The 13,618-nt window shown below is 40.5% G+C and overlaps 1 protein-coding gene across 1 annotated transcript; it reads left to right on the forward strand.

Moving 5' to 3' along the window:
- Positions 1-358: 358 nt before the first annotated feature.
- On the forward strand, positions 359-11,371 carry CCNE1 (cyclin E1). The gene is made up of 11 exons (XM_030457745.1): positions 359-500; positions 616-706; positions 928-996; positions 6,637-6,779; positions 6,856-6,991; positions 7,762-7,908; positions 8,937-9,032; positions 9,401-9,535; positions 9,625-9,736; positions 9,815-9,972; positions 10,746-11,371. The coding sequence occupies exons 1-11, from the start codon at positions 487-489 to the stop codon at positions 10,866-10,868; spliced, it is 1,224 nt and encodes a 407-aa protein (XP_030313605.1). The 5' UTR covers positions 359-486; the 3' UTR covers positions 10,869-11,371.
- The last annotated feature ends 2,247 nt before the right edge of the window (positions 11,372-13,618 follow it).

Here is a 13,618-nt window from a genome sequence, read left to right on the forward strand (position 1 = left end):
GCGCCGGCCCCCGGCGCTGCGTGCGGGCCACGTGTGCGGGCGAGCGGGGAGGCGGCCCCGCGCCGCGCGTTTAAATGTCCCGCTCGGCGCGGGCCGCGCTGTGCGCAGGGACGGGAGCGGCCGCGCTCTGAGGCAGGAGGCGCCCAGCGGAGCCCGCCCGCCCGCGCTCCCGCCCTGCCCCTGCGCCCCGCCAACGCTGCTGCCGCCGGGCGAGCACCCACCCGCCCCTTGCTCTCGACCGGGAGGGTCTGGTGCGGCGGTGAGTGAGCGAGTGTGGGGGCCGGGGGTGGCGGGCGCCTCTGCTGTCTCCTGGGGTGCCCGGCCGCAGGGCAGGGGGAGCCGGCGGGGCCGGCCCGGGGCTGTGGCCGCCCGTGCCGCGCCGTACACCCGCGTCTCCGTGGCCCTTTGTGGGGACCGGGGCCCGGGCCTGCTCGGCCGCTCTCTGCGCGCCGTTCCGCTCGCCCTGACCCGGCCCAGGCGGGCACCATGCGCCGGGAGAGGTGAGTCCGCCGGCCCCGCCGTGCGTGGGCCCCTGTAGGCCAAGGGCTCTACTGGGGATCCCTCTGAGGGGGCTCTGGGCCGGCGGGGCTCCCTCATTCTCTCTTCTCTTGGCAGCGACTGCGTGGAGGAGAAGGCTCCCACCAAGGGGAACGCGGGTGCGGAGTGCGCCATGCGGGTCCGCAAGAGGAAAGCCGATGTGGCCACGGTGAGTGCGGGCCCGGACCGGCATCCCGCCCTGGTACCGGCAGGCCAGAGCGTGCCGTGCCTGCGGGCCCTCGCATGCTTTTGTTGGGTGGTCTGGGTGGCCATGTGGTGGCCTGGGTGTTGGGCGGGCTGTGGCCTTGCGGGACTGGGCACATGTCATGGTGGCCAATGGTCGCTTGTTCTGCATTATGTATTCCTGAAATTATATATTGCTGTTTGCAGTTCTTACAGGATCCGGATGAAGAAATTGCTCAAATGGAGATGACTTGCAAAAAGCAATATGAAAATCAGGTAACTGATACGGCTTTAGCTTGTATTCCTATAATCTTGCTTACCTCACTTAGTACCTCACTAGTATTATGAACATGGTGCCAGAGATGTACAGCTACCATGTGCTCTGTGGTGATGGGGACTGTCAACCCTGCCTACTGAAGAGTGCAAAGCACATAAGGTTATGCAGATTGGTCTGGTGTCTTTGCAAGAGATGAGGTCTGTGTTGATCCAAAAACATTATGTTCATACTTCAGTATGTCTAGCTCTCCTGGGACTGTAAGTGTTCACCTTACAAAAGTCTCAATATGCATTTAGGCCTACGTGAAGACATTCTGCATTGACTTCTCTATGCAAGCCAAAGCGTTTGGACACTTAAGCATGCAAACACAATCAGCTCTTGAGGTGGTTTACCTTGTAGTTGTGTATCTACTTGTGAGTCACCAGGGACAGAGGAAAGATTCCTCTTCCATTTCACAGTCAGCTCTGTTTCTATTGACAAAGGGTTATTATCAGATTGTCAGAAAGTAAGGGGTTCCTGATTAGAAGTTTGGAGTTTATGCTGATGCTAATGCAGTGGTAAACTAGTGTCTGTCTGCAGAACAGAGGGATAATTTCTGTAAAATCACTTAGCTGGGGAAATCAGGTCTGCAGTGGTTAGTAGCAACCATTGTCAGCTTTCCCAGTAAAATATTTAGACTGAACTGAGTTAACAAAGTCAAAACTTTGGTAGTGTCCTTTAGCATCCTTAGGGCCCTTTCTATAATCCTTGAAATTGAGATGCTATTGGTATCTATAATGGATGCTATACTGGTATATGGTTTTGAAAGCATTGATGCTTCCCTACTTTAGGATGTCCATTCTAAATAAATAAATAAAAGGCATAGCTGGTTTTCTGAAATACCTTCATGCCCCTTGTTTTTTTATCTGCATGCACACGCATGCTCTCTCAAGCCCTGTCACTAGGGCTTTGGTCTGTTAATGCATGTGCAGGGTGATACTTAAGCTGCAAAAGTCATGATCAGGGAGTACAGACCGTACTCATTTTGTACACGAGGCTGTGCATAATGTGGCACATCTAACCAGAAGTGGCAGCTGGAAGTTCTAAGACTAAAGTGCTACCATAACAGATGGGCATCATTGTTTGGAATGGCCTCTGCTTGTTGCAACTGCGTATACCAGTTATCAGTCAACAAATTAAGCAGGGCTCAAATGGTGAGCATTTAATGAGGGCATCTCTCCTTCCCTTCTGTCTTTCTTTTGTGCAGTATATTAAACTAATTTCTCACTTCTGACAAGGAAGAGCTGCCTGTCCTTCACCACAGTTCTCTCCTTCACCAAAAGATTCATTCTGTTTGATCTGAGCAAGGGCTTCTTTTCCATGCTTTTTGCATAATAATAAGATATTGTTAAAATGACCTCAACAGGGATCTAATTTTACCTTCTTCCAGAAGGACAGTGGAAGGAAACTTGAAATATATTTTGTGTGCATTGACCTTCAACTTTGAGAATAGATAAAGACTTCCAGTTTTGTGTTCTTATTTGTGTTCCTGGCCTGGTAGCCATTCAGTGTTACTTTGGGAATTATAAGTACATTAAAATTCAAGTAATTTAGACAGTAGGCATCCAAAATATCTACATGGGAATTTTTCAAGTTAAGTTTAGGATACTGGTGTGATTTGGCCCCTTGATTCTGCAAACCATAAATAAGGGTACCTGTGCATCCTCTCTACATAGAGAAGGGTTTTTGTTATGACAAAGTAGCCAGATTGTTACAGATCTGTTTAAAGAAGCTAACATTTGGCTGCACAGCAGCAGCTCTTCAGTGGATGGTGTGACACAAGCTATTCTCTGATATAAATTGCCATGGGCCACTAATGAGAATATGTTTATGGTTCCAGCAGCAGTATAGCAGGCTTGTATGATAGCCAGTGCAATAGTTATTCTGTTGAGGCACAACAATTCTATAATGCAAGTAGCTATAAATCCACTGCAGCCTATACCACATGGCTTCTACATTAAATAAATTGTTTACTGACATTAGTTTATACACAAGGCAAAATTTCGGTCACATCCCACTTTACGGCATCCTCATAGTCAATTCATTAGTTTGCTTCTGTTGAACATAAGGCCTGAGTTATTAATTAGGATGCTGTTACCCTTTATGTGATGAAAGGGTGGTTATATCATCAGGTTTGTGACAGCAGAATATTGCATAAATTCTGTGTTTGATTTTAGTGAACTGGCACTGCTTTAATTCTGCTGGCAATTCTCATATTAATTCTGGCTGCTTTCTGTGCATGGATAAACTTCCAAGGCTTCATGTAAAACAAATTTCATCTTCCTAGATTTGAGCAACTTTGTGCAATTGTGTTACAAAGTTAAGTTGTTCAGTGGCCACCTCTATCTCAAGTGGAGAGATCTACAAGTTAGTTTCTTTAGTTGAAGCTAGCTAATGTTTTGAGATGAGAAGGAGATGGGAGTAAATTTTCAGGAAATAGTTTTGATCAGCTTCTTACTAGGCATTTTTCCTGAATCTGGTCTTACTGTTGTCAAACTGTTCCACCTAATGGCTCTGAAAATATCCTCCGAAAACATTTGGAACATCTGATTTAAAAATCAAAACAAAAAAACCCAGTAAACAACAACTCTACAAGTCTTCAGACAATCAGATAAAGTATAAACTGTATCCAGGTTGGGTGGTTGACTTAGTCCTAATCTAGTGTAGGACAGTATTCACTCTTTAGAAAATTAATAGTAGTAGAAGCTCCTATGCTATTCAGAAAGAAGTGGAACAACTTCATAATGTTCTTTGCCCTTCTCTCTCGTATTTATTAGTACTGGAATCCAAATCCCTTTCTGCTGGCAAGGAAGCATTACTGTGCTTCAAACTAATACATCTGTGAGTGGAAAATGGCTAAAATTATAGGCCTTACTATATCTGATGGGCAAACTAAAGCTGCAGGGTAGTAGTTGATGCCTCTCTGTTATGACGTGCTCCTTTTTAGGGTGAGACAAATAGTCCTGTCCCCTCACTGTTTCTCTGCCTTGGATTTTATGTTGAAATTTTCTGACCTTGTTGCTTGAAGGAAGTTTTGGGTCACACTCTTCCTCTGCTTCCCAGGTGCCCTCCTTGCTCTGGGTTTTGTGGAAGATTGTTCTGGTGGCTCCCAGCTCAAGTGTCTCAACAGTTTGTATTCTTAGGTGTGTCTGCTTCACTGAAGGCTCTGCCTGTAACCAGCAATTCATGTTGCTATCTGCTCCATTTTATGCTTGGCCTATATGCCTGAAGGATGTCCAAAAGATCCTTTTAAATGAAAGTTTGATATATCAGTGAGTTATGACATGTTGCAGAAAACTGAGGTGTGGGAAAGTGTGTGCTTTAAAAAGAACCTGCTCCTGATGTGGGATTTCTGTTTTTGGAGCTGTGGGGACTTAACTGCTCTGTTGGACTTCTTCCATCACTTACCTTCTGCCCTTCTTGGTGCTGCTCCTACTAACATGCCTCCTCATGGCCTCAGTACAGTTTCTCCAATCTGTATGTAGTTCTCAGATCTAAGGTACAGATTGTATCTCTCATCATTGTCCCTATTCCTGTATCTGGAATATTACTGTGGATGTCACCAAGCTTGCTTGTTAGACTGTACAGATTTGAGGAGGCAGTTTTTTCCCCACTGACTTTTGGTTTGCATCCTGCTTCAGCTCCTGTTTGCCTGAGAAGTAAGCCCAAGACTGTGGGATTTCCTCCATTAGGCTGCACAGATTCTCCAGAACATTTGTCACTTTTTGGCAGCTCCCTGGTTTTGGGCTGTCTCTGTGCAAGCCCAAAGGAAGCTCTTCATGGTTTCCTCACACCCTCCCCATCCTAAAGTGTTTGGGGTTTGTTTTGGTTTTTTGTTTTGGTTTTTTTTTTCAGTGGTAGCTTCTCTTTCCTTACAGTTACAGTGTAATGTACAGAAGTTTATTGATATTGTTCCTTAGATTTGGTTGAGTGTCTTGCTAAATCTTTAAAGACTTGGGTGTCCAATTAATATGCTAAATCAGTATAATATAAATAAATAAGTAAATTTTAATATTGTAATATAATTAATTATATTCATAATTAATTAATATTATAATATTATAATATAAGTAAATCAGGTGTGAAAGCTTCTTTGCAACTTAAATGTAGAACATATTACTTTTTAGCACCTAAAGATTCTTTTTTGTTTGGTTGGTTTTTTTGTTTGGTTGGTTTCTTGAGGCACATTAGGAATCTTGTCAGGGAGTTCGGTCCTTCTAGTGCTGCAGAACAGATCTGTTTGCAGTAAGATGGCTGACTTTGCTGTTAGGCAGAAATGCCAAAATTTTAATTTCCTTATGGCACTGGCATTGTATTCTACTGCAGTAGTATTTTCCTGGGGAACTGTGTGAAATGTTCACCAAGATCTTGTTCAAAAGAGTTAGGAAGGAGAAAAGAAAAATGTAAACTTAAGTTCTAGTCCCAGTTAAAGGATATAACAGGAGAAGTGGTGGGTGTCTAATTTTTGCAGACCTTGGCAAAATTGTATATTTGAAATGGTCAACTTGATGCTTTAATGGCAATTGCTTAACATTTATTTGCTTTACTCTGAAAACAATTGGATCAAAACTGCTTTGTTTTTTTGTCTTGGCGCTGCATGATGAATAAGAAAAATTTTATGAATTATTTTGCTGTGTTCACTGTCAAGGTAACTTTATAGGGAACCATGACTTCAGGCATTGCATCTACATACTCCTTACCAGAAATATCCTGACCTTGTATTTATATAATTATAATCACAAATTGTATTTTAAAGTTCCTTTTTATTCTTTCCTGAGGGCAAGTGTCTTGCTTTCATGAAAGGTGTTTTTGGTAGAAACAAAATGCAATGTGCCAACAGGAGAATCTGATGAGTATTCTTCCATGAAACAATTATGGTCCTTCAAAAGGAAAGCAGGGGAAATGTTCTTCACCTTTAGTAGCAAACTGAATTCAGCAGGCAGCACTCTTCTACTTAAAACTGGTGAGGCCACACCTAGAGTGCTGTGTCCAGTTCTGGGCTCCCCAGTACAAGAGACACTTGAACATAATGAAAAGAACCCAGCAAAGAGCCACTAGGATGATTGAGGGATTGGAGCATCTCCCATAAGGAAAGGCTGAGGGAGCTGGGACCGTTTAGCCTGGAGAAAAGATGGCTTGGGGACATGCATCAGTGTACGTGAATACTTGAAAAGGAGATGTAAAGAAGATGGAGCTAGACTCTGAGTGATCCCAGTGATGGGACAAGTGGTAATAAACACAAACTGAAGCACAGGAAGTTTGTTGTGAACATCAGGAAACACTTTTTTTTTAGTTGGAGGGTAATCAAGCACCAGCATATGTTTCACAGAGAAGTTGTGGAGCCTCCATTCTTAGAGATACTCAGAAGCCACATGGGCATTGTCCTGGGACACTGGCTCAGGTGGTCCTGCCTGAGGAAGGAAAGTTGGACAAAATGACCTACAGTGGTCCATTCCTATCTCAGCAAGTCTGTGATTACAAGTAGTTTACAGAGGTAACCCTAGTTTCTGTCATTTTCTTGCCAATGTCGTGTTTGCTATTTGTAGATAAAATGATGATTTAAAAGAGCAGAGTGTAAAATCTCATATTTCATTTAATAGCCATCTTGGAAGAATGTTCACCAAAATGCCCATATGCTGATTCCTACTCCAGATAAAGATGATGATCCAGTTGGCATTGATTACTCTCACTTTATACATCTGAGTGTCATTCCAACTAGAGCTTCACCATTACCAGTTCTACAGTAAGTGCTATTTTGCTGCTGCTTGTCTGACTTCCTTGTGTCGTGTGATTTGGTACTGAATGTTGATCTGTCTTAGCTGGGCAAACAGAGAGGACGTATGGAAAAACATGATAAACAAAGAAGAGACATATGCAAGGGATAAACTTTATATGCAAAGGCATCCCCTTCTGCAACCTAAAATGAGAGCAATTCTTCTAGACTGGCTGATGGAGGTGAGCATTTCTGTGCTTGTGAGTATTTTAAGCATTCTTTTGGTGAAGTCTACTAATAGCTGTCATGAGTATCTTTCCTCATCTTTGTATCATATTGAAGTTTGCCAATGGCGCCAAACTTGAGGAAAAAAAATATAGTGCATTGAGTTGATAGTGTACAGACTGACAATATAGCCTGGTAATCATTTAGGTTGATAGTGGATAATAATTAATTTGTCCCTAAAGCTCCATAATGTAATCTTTTTAAGGTCATACCACAGATAAAAGCTATGCAAATGATTATGAAAGTCATTGTAAGAAGGAAGGTGTGGTGATTTAAAGACCAGACACATCTCATGTCCTTTGTTATTGGCATGTAGACTGTTCAACTCTCTGTCTGAGTCTTTTTTGCTGTTTGGATGACTTGGTGGCATAGTCTTTGTTTTAGCACTAAAATATTTGGGAGAATTTTCTCTTTTGAGATATTGGAATTATGCATCTTTGCAAAAAGGATGAACTGGTGTTTTGACATCCTTAGAACATGTACTTGCATTTCCTAGAAGAGTTTTTACTCTGATCTCTTTGTTTGGGAGTTGCTGCAGTGGCTGTCATCTTGTGTCAAAGGAAACTGTTTAACTCATGCTCTCAGTGAACATGTTATTTCACAATAGTAATGAAACAGAAAGCCAATATGAATTTTGTGTCTAGCTCTTGGGTTTTTATAATACATCTGTAGCATCTGTTTTTGACTCTCTAACACTATTCTTGACCTTTCTAATCTGTCTCTCCAGGTTTGTGAAGTCTACAAGCTTCATAGAGAAACTTTTTATTTAGCACAAGACTTCTTCGATCGGTTTATGGCAACGCAACAGAATGTTGTAAAAACACTATTGCAGCTTATTGGTATCTCTTCTTTATTCATAGCAGCAAAGCTTGAGGTAAGTGTCTCCAGCTTTAACATAAGAATGTGAATAGACAGACAACACACTTATTATACACTACTTACATTTTGTAGGCTTTATTGAGGTTGTTGCTATAAAAATCCTTTTTTTTCTGTTCCAAAATTTCTTTTTTAACTGTCTAAAGTTAATATTAGCTAACATCACAGTATCTCTTTCAAAGGATAGTCTTTTCAGTGTTAGAATAAATATAAAATTAACTGTAGTTGCTAAATGAGGTTGTGGCTGGTTGCTGTATGCAATTTTGTTGTTAGTGGAGTACCTACTGGATGGTGGTCTGAGCTGTTCTTTATCTCATAGAATGGTTTTAGTTGGAAGGGACCTTAAAGATCATCTAGTTCAACCGCCTCTGCACAGGCAGGCACAGGCCCCCTAGGTTGCTCCAAGCCCCATCCAGTCTAGCATTGAACACTTCCAGGAAGAGGGCACCCACAAATTCCCTGGGCAAACCTGTCCCAGTATCTCACCAACCTCACAGTAAAGAATTTCCTCCTAATATCTGAATCTACCCTCTTTCATTTTAAAATGGTTACCTCTTGTCCTGTCAGTACCCTTTTCTTTACTAGAACAAACTGAAATACTGAACTGTTTGAACTATTAAAATACATATTGCTACTTAAGTTCTTGCTGCTTGTCTTTTAAAGGGGCTTTTATTCTTCAATCTATTTTTCTCAAGCAAAGGATAAAATGCCCTTTCTTTAGGATGTATAGAAAGATCTTTTATGATGCCATCTCAGTGGCGCTGTAGTAAAACATAACACATGTTGTACTGATCCATCAAAACTGAAAGGTGAAGGGTGTGAGCATGAAGATTGAACAAGAAATGTGTTTATATTAATGGCAGAGTAGAGCACCATGAGTTAGGGTCAGGGGTTGGTTCTTTTTTCTTCTTTTCCCCTTTGTTTTGAAATGCTGCAGTAGTGGTGGTTTGTTAATCTTTTTGTTTCTTAGCATGACACTGGTTAAAACCTATTCCACAGATTAATACTTGATCATCTGTCTTTCAGGAAATTTATCCACCAAAGTTGCACCAGTTTGCCTATGTTACAGATGGAGCTTGTACAGAAGATGAAATCCTCAGTATGGAATTGATCATTATGAAGGTAGTATTTCAAAGTAGAATTAGTTCTACTTTAGTTTTTAAAAACATACAGCACAGTCAGACTAAAAGCAGAGAACCTCAGTTAATCTTGTGCTGCTAAGAGTTCCAATATCTCTTTATAAGTAGAAAGCAGTATTCTGTAAGTAACAAGTGATTTAAAGCATCGACCAGTCTGTGTGTATTAAAAAAATGTATTGTTTCCCCACTCTATCAGCAGGAGGAGGTACAGGAGAGACTTAGATTTTTGTCTTACAAAGATTCCTGGACCAACTGGAAATATAGCTTCTGATCTGGAGTAAATGAAGTTGCATGGTTTAAGTTAGGAACTCTTTATTAATACTGAAATCTTGTACATGTCTGTTCTTTCAGGCTCTGAACTGGAACTTAAATCCCCTGACAGTTGTATCCTGGCTAAACATTTACATGCAAGTTGCATATTTAAATGAGCTTTATGAGGTACTGCTGCCACAATATCCACAGCAAATATTTGTACAAATAGCAGAGGTAAGACTGGTTTCTTCCTTCAAATGCTGTTTCACCTGGAAAAAAAAGTATTCTTGTCACAGACACATTAAACATCTATTGTCTTGTAGCTCTTGGACCTCTGTGTGCTGGATATTGGCTGCTTGGAATATACATATGGAGTACTTGCAGCTTCTGCTTTATATCATTTCTCCTCATCTGAGCTGATACAGAAAGTTTCAGGTATTGGCATTAATAAACTAAATCTAGCATGTTTACAAACATTTGTTCAGTCAGGTAAGCATATGTTTTGTTTTCCAGGTTATGAATGGTGTGAGATAGAGCAGTGTGTAAAATGGATGGTTCCATTTGCAATGGCTATAAGGGAAGTAGGAAGCTCCAAACTCAAACACTTTAGAGGTGTAGCTCCTGAAGACTTGCACAATATACAGACGCACATAAACAGCTTGGATTTGCTGGTATGTATGTGCATATTGAAGACAAAAATCTGTCTGTGAAATCTTCTGATTGTTTCTTCTTTGGCTTGAACATTTGGTGAACTAAAGTCATACTGAGGCTGAGTGTACCCAGATGATAAAATGCATAAGGTTGTTTAAAACTGTTCTAGTTCCAAAACAACCGTGACAAACTTGTCTTGGGTCTGAGATGTTCTGTATTTAGTTTTAAAAGGTGATTTTTGTTTTAAACCTCATCTCAAATGGCAAACAATTATCCTAGAAACTGGAAGCATATTTCTACCCTTTGGGGTTACTTCAAATATTGTATGCTAGAGCTTTCTCTAAAGGAAATATAGATAATACTACCTTGCCTCATGAAAAAGAGAAAGAGAGACTGGTCACTTCAGACTGATCCTGTGGGTCTGTTATGTGATAGTGGTGGTTGAAAAGAAGTTGAACAACAGTGGACTTTAGCATGAGAAATTTAAAACTTCAGAAACTTGTCCAACGAATTGTAATTAATCTGAGCTATTGGGTTTGTGGTTTTGTTTTTGTTTTTTGTTATTAAGTTAAGTACCAGGTACCATAATGCTGATAATCAGATTCCAAAAGAGGTGTATCTCTTGGTTTGGATTACTATTGTGTAGTGCATAATAGATCAGTTACTGTCAGGGGGGTTAGATACAGATATGTATTTCCAGATTAGCAATCTATCCAGTTATAAAACACTGAATTATATTGAGCTGTTGTGTAGGTAGATCAAAAGAAAGATTACTTTATCCTTGGTCTTTCAGGACAAAGCTCAAGCAAAACAAGCCATATTGGCTGAGCAAAATAGGACTTCACCTTTCCCTACTGGTGTCCTTACACCACCACAAAGTAGTAAGAAACAGTCTTCTGGATTTAAGCCAATATGACTATAGAAACAGTTGACACAATTTTGCTGAAGTGCCTGTTCTGCTGGTTCCAACTCTTGCTCAATTATGGAAATGCTGCCAGTGAAGTTCATAAGCTTTTATGGAATCTGAAAAAGGAAACCTTACTTTTTTGTGATGGAAGAATTTTTCTATTTGAAATATTTTTATTGAACATTAAAATATTTTGAAGATATTGATCAAGTACACCAGCCACTTAAAAGAACACTGAAAAGTGCTCCAAATGCTGCTATGGAGGGTGATGCTTGATGTGACCAACTGTTCAGGAGAAGGGCTTGAATAGTTACTGTACATCCTTTGGATAATCTGCAGTTACACTGTCCCCTGTTGACAAATGGACAAAAAGTACTGTGAGACAACATCTCAAAGCCTGTTTTTCAAATGGTTGGCTTACAACTTGATGCCTTTAAAAAACTCTATTGTAAATGCTGCTATGTCTCTTATGTATCCATTTTTAATAAAAATGCTGTCTAAGACAGCTATTTTTATGTATATCATATTTTTCTTTTAATTATGGTCAGCTAAGATTTTCAGACTGTGACCACTGGTAGTGTGGGAATTGGGGATGAATAATGTAGAAACTATTGCGTTATTTATTTACCACTACTGGTTTGTCAATTAAAATTTTTTGGATGCTAAGATAAAATTGTCATGTTGGGCTACTTGGGTTTCCCTTAGCCAGGTGCAGGTGGCTGGGGAGGGGATAATAAACATGACAAGTATATGGAGAATCCTTCTGCAGCACACTTTCAAATCATCAGTGTATTAGGGAATTGTTGAATCAGATTGTCTGAACTGTTGTTGTGTTTAATAAGCAAAAAGTCATCAGCAGGAAAAGCCTATCTTTTCCTAAAACATAATCATTTAAACTTTGGGATTTTGGTGTATTCTTTGACAACTGTCTGCTGTGCAGAATTTATTTCTGGGATGGTGTGTGCCTTTTTACAGGAAGAGTTGTCCTTGACCTTTGCAGGGTCTGAGAATCTGTGAAGTTGTAGTAAGACTTTTTTGGAAAGTCATGGTTTTCTGCAGAAAAGGAAAACAGAGAAATAAATGTTTAAAAATGGTTGCTTTTCTCATGATCTTCACTTAAAAGGACTGTTCAACAACACTGAGAACTTGTGAGGCTACCAGGATACATCAGGTTGTCCTATAGGTAACTTAAGTGCTACAACACTTCCATTTCAGGAAGCTCCTACTCTGCTGTGTTAGTTTTTCTAAACATTAGTCCCCAGCAAGGCTGCTTTTTTTTTTTTTTTTAACTTATTCTCCCCTTTGCTCTTTCCTGATATGATGAATGTTAAAGCTTTAATGTAATAAAAATGCCTATCAAAACTAATGGTAAGCAAATTATTTGGTGTTGCTGGCTTTTTTTTTCCTCCCTCTGTAATGAATTGTTTAAGTTTTGTGCTAATGAAGTAAGTGTAGATGTCAACAAGTTTTGCTGGTGCTAGTTTAGAGTGGTTTTAGTTTCTGGCCACTACATATCCTGGGCAAAGGAATGTTGAAAATTTTGTCACAGAGAAATTGTTGAGACCCACTTTAATACTTCTCATTTCCAACACAGAGCTACTGGTGGGTGTGGGAGGGGGCAATAATACTCCTGAAAGGTAGTCCTAGCTTCAGTACTAGTCCTTTTGCTGTTACTTACCAGTGTTCAGTAGCGTGAGTTCTGCTTCTGAAAAATACAATTTTTAAATTCTTTAAAAGTTATTTAATTAACTGTATCTTGTAAGTGGTAATTGTTTCCTTTGACTATTCAAGAAAATATAATAACATTACAGATATGAACTCTTAACATTCTGTTTAAGCTAAATACAACTTTCTGGTTAATACCTATTCAAGAGTAAATGCAGGTGTTCCATATGTTACCTGTTCAGATAACAGACATCTTAATAAATTAGATCTCTGCTTCAGATGGCAATCTTGCTAATTGTATAACTTCTTGTATATATAATTGTATAATCCCCTCCTGAAGGGTCAGCCTGCTTTGTTTTGGTGGGAAGCAGCCTGTTCAGAGTGTGGGGATCACAGCTTTGCAGCTTCCCAGGTAGGAAAGAATGCTATCATGTGCCACAGCTGCAGTGCTTTCCAGCAGGAGTGACTTACCAGAATTGGTTTTTCTTACCTTCTCAATTTTATCTCATGCTTTAAGAATCTTTGGTTCTTGTCTTGGAACACATGTGTATGCTTATGTCTAAGTATGCTGTCTTTCCAGCTTAGCTGGAAAAAAATTGTGCACTGATTGCCACAGGCTGAAAACAACTAGGAAATAATACAACTGAATTTTAAGATAGTTGTCCCTATTAACAAAAGCATCAAAATAAACAAGGGCATTCCTTTCATACATCTCTGCCAGAGGATCCTATTCTAAATTCTCCCTGGTCCTGGATCAGTGGGGAAGTGGGCAGTTCTGCCCTACTCTATAGCAGAAAAAGGTTTATTGTGTTTATAAGCCTGATGAAATTTGTGCAACAAAGATGAGCCACGATCATACCATGTGTTCCTGTGACTTTAACCATGTTACCTGAGGTGGGGAAGGCTCTATGCGAGGGCACCCCCAGGGCAATGTATGAGGCTGCTGTCCCTGGTGCAGGAGGGCTCACAGGTGCTGAGGAATGCCAAGAAAGCAATTTAGCTCTGTGTTGCTCTATGCTTCTCCACTGGAAAATGTCTTTCTCTTTAATAGCTAGAGACCAGCATAAAGCATGCTGCAAAGTAAATTGAATTCT

The sequence above is a fragment of the Calypte anna genome, chromosome 11 (assembly GCF_003957555.1).
Source record: "Calypte anna isolate BGI_N300 chromosome 11, bCalAnn1_v1.p, whole genome shotgun sequence".
In the NCBI taxonomy this organism is placed as follows: domain Eukaryota; kingdom Metazoa; phylum Chordata; class Aves; order Apodiformes; family Trochilidae; genus Calypte; species Calypte anna.